At 41.4% G+C, this 10,000-nt stretch overlaps 1 protein-coding gene across 1 annotated transcript; it reads right to left on the bottom strand.

Annotated features, from left to right (window-relative positions):
- Positions 1 to 283: 283 nt before the first annotated feature.
- Positions 284 to 6,942, bottom strand: LOC104543869 (pro-neuregulin-1, membrane-bound isoform-like; the record flags this gene model as incomplete). The annotated part of the gene is made up of 2 exons (XM_010188578.1): positions 284 to 408; positions 6,765 to 6,942. Coding segments are annotated over 2 exons (303 nt in total), but the record flags the coding sequence as incomplete, so codon positions are not given.
- Positions 6,943 to 10,000: the final 3,058 nt, after the last annotated feature.

Genomic DNA, 10,000 nt, shown 5'->3' with positions numbered 1-10,000 from the left:
GTGTCTTATACTTAGTGTCGAAAAGTGTCACACAGAAAATGCTGATCGCTCTGAGATCTGTAGGAGGTATCCCATTTGGCTGGGTAAGGAAAATAAAACACCTCAACTACATAGCAGATAAGTCAGGCTTGATTATTTTTCTTAGCACACCTAATAGATTTCAGTGCATCCACTTCCACTTCACTTGCAAAGCTTTCCTTTCCTTCAAACTGTTTTGTCCTGATGGCAGCTTTCATACATGGTCTTTTTGAACATGACAGTAAAATAAAGAGCCAAGCCTTACCATTGGTGTCCGTGATGATAACATTGGCTTTAGTACTGTCATTCCCTAGTTTGCTGCTCACTCTGCATGCATATTCCCCAGCGTCGGCCAATGTGGCTCTGTAAATGTGAAGCTCAGAGTATTTCCTGTTAAATCAGAAAAAAGATATAAACATCTTGTACTGGAGTAACAGTCACTGCATCAACTAATGGACTCTTTTTTTCCCCTCTCAACAGAGAGTCATCTTCCATTCTTACTGACAGGTTAACACTATCCAGATTTGAAAGAAAGGAGAAGAATAAAAAATCATCTCTCTAACAGGCTGCCGTAAAACAGGCATATCAGTGAACTCAAAGATACTTGTTTATGCTTTTCTGCTTGAGAGGAGTCTTTGTTCTTATAGGAAATCTGAAAAACAACCTTCCTCTCTCAGGTGAATTGTAAGCTATCCAGATGCCACAGAGATGGGTGTAACACTAAAATAGATTACTCTTTCCTACAGGTTCATATTGCCAGTAGCAGAGTTCTGGGTAAGTACCGTAGTTTCCAACATCTGACTAAATAATCATGAGATTAGGACACACCACTCTCTTTAACAACCTCTGAAACCCCAATAGTAAATCATTCTCCAGTGCTAACAAAAAATTATGGGCAGAAGGACAATTTGCATGAAGCTACATTTTGTTCCTGGCTCAGAGACGTAATTTAATCAGTCTCCAAGGTTTTAAGATTAGATTTTAAAACGCAGAACTCCTGCCTATCCATTAATTTGGTAGGAACATGTTCTGGTGTCATTCAAGGGGTCCCCAACTCATGTGATGGCAATAATCCCATTAACTAGACTGCAGAGAATGACTAGCTTGGGGAAACTACACACATTATTGCTGCTCCAAATTTCTATTTAAAATAAGTGCTTTCGGGAAGTTTTTGCCTATAGTAAAGCCTGCTCATTTATCTGCAGAATAGCTACTTAGTAGAGTGCATGCACATTGGCTTCCCTAAGTTGACCTACCCCAACATGAAGGACTGATCCCCAGGATACAAAGGTTTTTCACTCTAAAAGCTCACAGTCACCAGTATGCCTAGTGACAAGTGCTGATCTAAGCAGTGAGTTGAATTGCTTCAGCACAGCCATGTCTCCTAACTCTCCATGCAGACACCACAACTGGTTACCCCTTCTGGGAACCATTGAGTAGGACTGAGTTCAGCCCAGAAACAAGTCTGTTGTAGCAGGAGGACTTCTGGACCAACCAAAATGTTCAATGCCACTTTCCAACCCATCCTTGTGAGCCATCCCTTCCTCCAGCACAGTAAACTATCCCATCTGCTATAAAACATCCACTTATCAGCAGCTCAGCCTTCCCTGTCTCCATGTGAGGGCCCTGTCACTGAGGAGTCAATGGTGTGGCCCTCATGGGGTGAGAGTGGTGTGCTAGGTGGACCCCAGCTCTGGTAGAAACCCTCATGGCAAGATTTGCCTCATGTCAGGAGAGAGGGCTTCCTTCTTGAGGCCACTGGGCTTGCAAGAAGGAGGAGAAGTCAAACCAGGATTAGCAATTTGCTCAGGTTTGCTCAAACAATAAAAAACTGAAAAACTGATTGTTTGGGCCCCCTTCTCAGGCAACTATATGAGTTCAGTTCCCAATGCTGAATTGATTAACTGTGCTGTATTTCAGATGACATACAAGAACAAACTCTAGCTGGTGGCAACCATGAATATATGAGAAAAATGTGGTTGCAACTGTGACAGAAGTGTCCAGAAGGAGAAAGCTAATGCCTCTTTGTGTAGGAATTTTTCACCTGGCTAACAGTTATGTTAACATCACAGTAAAAATGGCCTGCTCTTTTCTCTTCCTGCCAGCCATCTACACACCTGCCTTTGCAACACTCTGTTGAGGGCCCATCCAGGAACATCTGGCAGTAGTCCACACCACCTTACAGCTTCTGTGGACATGTGATATATCCTGTATCGTACAGGTTAACTTGCAGCCATGCTTGCAGACATTTGTCTAGATGGAGAGCAGGTTGCAGCATCAGGGTGCTTCAAAAGGCAATGGAAACAAGCTCAGTTTTTTGAGGAACTCCCTTTAATAGAATGGCAAGCAAGAAGCACAGCTGCAGCCATATAACTTCTATTCGGGTACCCACTGTATGTCTGCTGCAGTCTCTCTTCCTCCTCGTATGATATTTACAAATATTGATGCAAACCACCTCTGTGTCACTCTTGGCTTTTATAAGAAGAAACTCTTCACTCTGCACATGTATTTTTTTTCTCTGTTTTACATGATAACTGCAAGAAAAGTCAAGGAGCTGTGTCTTTCTTCTATGATTTTAGGATTCTATTAAAATAGGTGAAGCAACAATATTTCTTACAAATCTACTTCTAACAAGCCAAATTTACTTTTGTTTTTAGAAAAGCTCTGTAAGGAGTTTTCTCTCTCAGAGCCGGAGAAACAATATGAATATTTATTTCCATAAGAATATTATCAAGACTTAACAGGACAGAACTCAAAACAGCCAGAGCAGAAGATGACTCATTAATGGCTGCAAATGAAGCAGCTCCCTAGCAATACAGTACTCCAGCAGCTCCATAGAAATACCATACTTTAACAGTATTCACTTGAAGCCCACGATAAGGGATTTTAGATTCAAATGCTTGTCCTTTTCTCAGTCTCAGTTGCACCAAAAGGTGCCTCTCACTATAAGATTTGCTTCTGTCATATTTTTAGTTTATCATCACTGTGACAGTGCTGAGCTTGCATTCAGACGTGAAAGGGAAAGGAATACATCTGCAGAGTGCAGCCTCAGCCCACCTTATCTGACTGCTTGAATTCATTTTGCTTCCAGCCTCCATCTGTCATCCAGAATTGCCTGTCCGCAGGCAAATACCCAGGCTAAGCTTGGATGAAGACCAAGGTACAGAGCACTTGCACACAAAGTTTTCTCATGGACTATTGCATCCAAAGCCATCAGCTAGGTGAAGTGGCAAACACCTTCCTTCCGCCCAAAAAACCCAACCCCGATAAAGACATCCCTATTCACATAATGAAGAAAGTCTCACTCTGTACAGCGCACTACCCAAACCAAAAATGTGCAGGCTTCACCTGGGTTTGAAATCAGAGAAGGAAAAGGAAATATTACCAGTATAAGTGGATTGACATGGGAAAGTTAGCAAGCAGTTGAAAAGCCCATGTTTGGTGCCTAACTTTTTCTGTGTCTCCGTTGTCACAATGGAAAAGCTTAGAGCATGGACGCACAGATCAATTAATCGTGGCATCCTGAGTCATCAGCAATCATAACAGCAGCAGCAACTCATTGACTGCATGCTCATCATCCCATGATAAAATGAGGTAAAAAGTGAATGCTTTAAATGGCTTTCACTTAAATTTTAAAAAAATTCAGCTTCTCTTGACTTTCCAGTGTAATGAGAAGGGGCACAGTCATTTAGTGTGAATCCCCTGCTGTACTGTCATGTCATTGCATGTCAGAGCTCTGCACTTTCTGAATCAACCAACTTTAAATCACCCTAGTAAGCTTAGAGGAGTGATCCCCTGAGTTTATTTTGCATGCAAGGCAGTCTTCAAAAGGCCAAGCTTTGAGGAAGCTTGCATTGCCATAGAGTCTTCTAAGCTCTTAAAAAAAACCAGGAAAACACACTCAGCATCTGCCCCACTTGTGCAAATCCTCTGAACCGGTAGTATTCACGCTGGCCAAAGGCACTCAATAAACACCAGGTTGCAGGATTATCTTTTCCATGCCTTCTCCAGGTGCCAAACTAAAGTCTTCATTTTTTGTTATTCTCTGAGCTAGACACTCTGCCAGATACTTTTGTATTTTAAAAAAAAAACCAACTAAAGCTAAATAGCCATAACTCAGAAAATTTTATTTTTCTCCTAACAATGAACAGGTTTTATTCCACCATCACACAATGAGAAAGGTTATTTCTTGCAAAATATCACATTACCAAAAGTCACTTCTGGCCACTAGGCACTACTTACAAACTTTGTGAGGTTTTTATAAAAAGCGTTTATGTTGAAAGAGACTCAAGCCTCACATGTTTGGGTAAGAGTCAATGAGACTGTGGTACTCTGCGTGCTAATGCCTCTACAGAAGTGTAGCCTACTTTTTATGTAGCCATTTGACCTTTAAAATAGACATTAATCCCAGACAGCTCAACAACTACTCTAGCCATCCTACTTGATGTTTCCCACACTTGGCAATAGTAAAAAATTCACACTAAACCACTTGTTGTAACAATATGGCAGCATACGAGCACGACAAACATTTATCCATGTCCTGTCATGAAAAAGCACAGAAAATAAGAGGGGAGAAAACTCCTTGATCATTGGTATTCAATTTATTTGTGATAGGATCTTTTTATTGTGGCTTTCTTTTTACTGTAATCTGCATGTCTTTTAATGCATCCATTTGCACTTCATTTTCCCTCATTTTCCTTTTGCTTTAGAGCACATGCCTGTCCCACCTTCTATCAAAATAAAACCTATCTCCTCTTAAGCTGCTCACATCCACTCAGCCTTGAAAGCACACAAAAACAGCAAAAGAAGAAATGGTAAAGCACTGATGTGTCCTCAAACTAAAAACTCAAAGTAGAAAGACAAGGAAAATCCTTCAGATGTCAGTAGACATTTCTGCCTTTTCCCTTTTCTACATCTAGTGGCTTTCACATCTCTAACTGGAAAGGTTTCTTTGTTCCACACTGACATTTCTATTTAAAAACAGAAATAGAAGAGAGAAATACCAATGATGAGTGATACCTTTGCGGCTGGGGTAACACACATAAGTGTGAAATTTAGGCCAAAGTCTGCATTCTGCCAACTTACAGTGAGGGAATAGGACTTCTGATTTCCATTTTTCAGAAAAAGGTCCAGTTTAAATTTTTTCATTATGTATCTTTTGGGGAATTTTAAACATGCTTTGGCACAGCAACCTGAAAAATAGCCTCACATGTTCCACATGCATGCTCTAATCAATAGCTATTAGCTAGATTCCCTTCTGCCAGCTCTTCAAATTTTCGTGGCAGGGGAGTGGGCAGGAGGGGAAGAGAAAGAAGGGAGCTGGCATAAGGCAGTTACTGATTCAATGCAGCACTGACAAAGTCTAGCCCCAGAAGGTGAAATCCTGGCTCCAGTGAGTTTGGTCAATGAGCATCAGCCAAAACGTAAGAGAGGAAAGCAGTTTGCCCCTCACAAGCAGCACTGTGTTGCTGGGGAAGCTGAGGGCCAGCCTCCGACCTGAACATTTTCTTTACAGAATAGACTGAAAATACAACTCTGTTGGAGACATATGGCCCTGCAAATGAGTCCAGACAATTTGCCAGGCTATCTGCCACCTGGAACAGCTCCATTTTGCAAATGCTGGAACGAGACATCACAGGTTCCTTCTTGCCGTCTGTGTGACCGTGGCATGGGGTCTGTGGTGATGCTGCCCTGCCTCCCTCTCTGTTCCGCCTTCTGCCCCTGGCTGGGGTGCAAAAAACTGCAAGGGAGTGCAGGACATCTGGCTTTCAACCTGAATAACTCTGAAAAGTCAAATGTCTGTTTGATTTTGGCTGCTGTTCTGACTAATGAGCTGAGACCTGACAAATAGTATGGAGGCACTTGACACGGTGGAGGAAAAGACCTCTTGCAAACCCCACCCCAAATCCTCTATGCCTTATAAGAAGGGAAGGCATAGCCCAGTGCAGCAGACAGCAGCCCTCCCTACTGACGGCAGAAATCAGTTGACGGACTGTGTTCAAATAGATTTTCATAGCTTGCTTTAATGTGTGAGTGGCCACAATTGAAACTTTTTAACCTGAACAACAAGGTAGAGATCTAACAGGAAAAGTCATTGTGTAGCTGCTTCCCCTTCCCCATAGAAACAAGGTACTACACTATCTTTTGGCAGTCACATCACTCACATGTAGAGGATGCTTGCCCCCAGCCAGGAGGGTGAGATTTGAAGGCTTTGCTACTCATTTGGCATATGCTAGGCCCATACATGTGCAGGAAGGCCTCTGGTAAAGGACTACTGCAAGCTTGCATAAGGCACTCAAAACTAACGCAGGCAGCATTCAGGCCTTCTTTAGGACTAGATCACTTGAAAAGCAAATCTCAAAAATATTTCCAAATCTACATTGGTTTGATGATTTTAAATGTGCTTGGATTTTAGACAATAAACATCAGGTACGTCTGTTCCTGTCAGTAGTTTAAAAATGGCCTGTCTCCAAGGTTGACTGGCAAAAATTACAGCCTTTGGCTATCAGAAAATAAATAGAAATTGAAAACGGAAAATTATTTATGAAATATTTATACCTTACTATCTCTTCATCCATACATTCAAGAAAAATAACAACAGTGTATGTATCCTTAAATTTCTTCCTCTGTAACTCAAGGCTTTTAGCTTTCCAATATTGCAATTAACAACCTCAGCGCTTGTGTTCTGGTGAATTGTTCTCCCCACCCCTCTCAACCCCACTTGTGAGAAATGTCTCTGTACTTACTTTTGTTTTTTGGGGATCTTGATATTTTCCGGTCTGTTTTTTTTTGTTATTTCCTTTCCATTCTTTAACCATTTGAATCTGAGTGCAGGGTACTCTGAAGTGGTTTCACATCTTAGCACTAGCTTCTGACCCACAGCAGCCTCTTGGTTTTTCATTTCCTTCAATTTGGGAGGCACTGCTAAAGAAATAAAAGAATATGCTGGTGATTAGGTCATCCTCAGAAGGGAAAGCAGTGCTAACTCAAGTTGAGCTAGACAAGTCACAGAGAGCAAAACCCCAAACAGACTAGCAATGCTTCTACACCAAAACCTGAAAAATAAGGACCATTTGTGTGTTATAGGTAACATACTTAAAGCATAAAGGCACATTTAATGAGAGCCTAGTATGGCCCTTTGGAGTCCCCCTACATGAGTCTTACAACCTGCAAGCCATATATAGGCTTAGTGAGAGATAAAGTGCTGCTTTAGAATACAGCACAAAGTACTGTACAACACTTAATTGATTGTGTGCACCTAGATACAAGCCAGCACGCTGCGGCAAGCAGCCTTGGTAGGTAATACAGAAAGGGAAAGGGAGGGTGTCTTGCTGCTTTATTTATTTCAACTGCTATGAGTCAGTGGCTATCCAAAGGCTCCAGGTGCAACTGATGTGACAGGGAGCTAAAAGCATAAATATAAGCTTGACAGCTCCCCTAATCTGAGGTAAAGTCTTCTGCTCTAGCCAAACACTATAACCCACATTATACACCTACCTCAAACCTTAGCTTGGCCATATCCTTTCCCTGAGGCAAGAAACAATGGACTTGGAAGCCCATCAAAAGAATCAATATCAATTAAGGGTATTTTGGACACAGAAGGGGACACTGCATTGAAAATGCTCAGCCAATGGCTCCCACACACTGAAGGGCTCCAGCGGATGCATCTCAATTTCTCCTGTGTTGTAGCAATAGTGTTTCTTGTGTGGGTAAATCTCAAACCATTTAGGGCTTTGTAAGTTAAAGACCTCTAATATTCCACAGCCAACCTTTGAGCACAAGCTTCACAAAAAGATGCAGTCTCTCTGTGAGAAATCACACTTCATTTGATACCGTGGGTTAACTGTAAACCAGTCTCTACCATGCTCCAATACTGAGATAAAACTCCTAGTTTAACCTTACTTCTCCTTGGACAGAAGATAACACCTTTACCACAGAACTAGGAAGGGCTAATGTGGGGAGCTACAGCTGGTCAGTTGATGGGTGACAGCTTGTGAGTACATCCCAGCTCAGCTGCACCCTGTTGTTGGTCTGTACCTCCAGGGAGACAGTATTCCCATGCGGCACTTCAAACTGCAGTGTGTTTTGTTTCTTAAACAGCTGTAATATTGTCCAAGGAAACAAATGGCCAAACGATTCTCCATAACATGCAGATTTCTTCATAACATGCAGATTAGGAGTGCTCACTGGGACACCAACAGGTCTCCAATATGGTCCTGCACAAGAAAATATTTTAATAACCTGGAAAACACTTGGTTATGTTTCAGTATCTGTTGGTTCTGTGTTTGTGGAGACTTGCTGACGTCAATTGTCCTTAGTTATCATTCTAAGCAGACCAAAATCTAAGCAGCACCATCACAGCTGTAATTATGAGAGGTGTGTATAAAGAACTGGACACGCACATGTCCAATCAGGAGCCACCTGCTGCAGACAGCAGCAGGGCCTGTCCCACATGTGAGGCAACCTTTCTGATCCCAGGAAAGCCCAAAAAAACCAGGGAAAGTGTGTTTTTCCTGGAAAATGAGCATGGAGCAGAGCAGCATAAACAGCAGTGGTTGGGAAAATGTGGTCTGCAGTGAAAGAGCAAATGAGGTAGCGCCTGATGGGCCACCAGCGGAAGGCAGGATAAGGACAGAGCAGCCTTCAATAATTAAGGACCTTCTGATTAAGAGGAAGGTGACAACTTTTTCCATGTGTCTCTGCTGGTGTGGAAAATAAGTCCCTGGGACAAAGTCTTAGACTAGATATTGGCAAAACATCTGAGAGGGAGCCCATCTCTGGGGAGGGTGTCCATGGAGATTTTAAACATGGGGTAGGCACATCTGTCAGGATGGCACTAGGATGGATCACATAAGGCCCAGGATTTCATGACTAGAAAGAAATGTCCTTCAAAATGTCTTCTCATATGTTGGTTTCCATTTTCCACCCCCTCCCAGGATAATTTTGGAAATTTCAGCACGTTCCCAAAATGCTACCAAAACAATTTTTACTTTCTGAAAAACAAATGCCCACACACCATTCTGAAACCAATGTTTAATATAAATACTTTTATGTGTGCGTGTGTGTGTATTTGTATACATATGTACATTTACATAAACACGTGTATAAATATTCAGACATTTACCCAAAAAGAGACAAAGAATTATTGAAAAATAGCAAGCTTTAAATTTTCCAACAAAAATGATTAGCATTAATTAACAGCCTTACTACTGAGGTTTGTGCTTATCGTTTCATTCTGTCATTAAAGAGTTAAGGTTATAGTCTTTTGTCACTATGTAAGAAAAGGAGCTGCAGAGGTGTGAAATAAAAAAGCAATATTCCTTATTTTACCATATTTCACTTACTATAGTCCTAGCCCATGTCTTGTATAAATTAAGAGAAAAACTACAATTGCACAGACCCAAATTTTTGTGCTTAAGACTTCAACTGGTTATTGATTTTCCTGTCAACATAGCAGCGTGAAACTGGGAATAAAAGGGAGATGCCATTTTGTTCTTGAATTTTATTTAAATTCAATATTATCTGCTCAAAATGACTTGCAGATTTTTTCCTCTATCAGAACTGTCAACAAAAAAAGAAGTGTTAAATTAATATGCTCAACTCTTGCCATAATTCAGGAGTTACCAGGAAACATAAAAGAGGATTTAATCAATGGCAGTGACCCTCACTAATTCACAGTAACTCGCTGTCCAAGCATGCAGGCTCTCCAGGGAAAACAGTAAAAGCTGTTCACAGACATGACAGAAAAGAGATTGCTTCTTTTTTTCTTTTTTTTTTCTTCTTCCTCCTTTTCATTTACACTATGTTTGTTTCCTTTCAGTTGCAGTTTTGTAAAAGTTAATCAGACCTGCCAGGCATATGAGAAAGCTTATGCTAATAAAACCACAGCATTGTGTGCTTGGATCGAGATCAGCTACAGCTTCCACTGTTGCAAGAGGCAGTTGACTTTCATCACAGTTTGCACCAGTCTCTCCAGTTCTGG

The sequence above is a fragment of the Mesitornis unicolor genome, unplaced genomic scaffold (genome assembly GCF_000695765.1).
Source record: "Mesitornis unicolor isolate BGI_N332 unplaced genomic scaffold, ASM69576v1 scaffold49737, whole genome shotgun sequence".
NCBI classification, from domain to species: domain Eukaryota; kingdom Metazoa; phylum Chordata; class Aves; order Mesitornithiformes; family Mesitornithidae; genus Mesitornis; species Mesitornis unicolor.
Note: the sequence above shows the minus strand (reverse complement) of the source record. Positions and strands in the feature narration are given on the sequence as shown.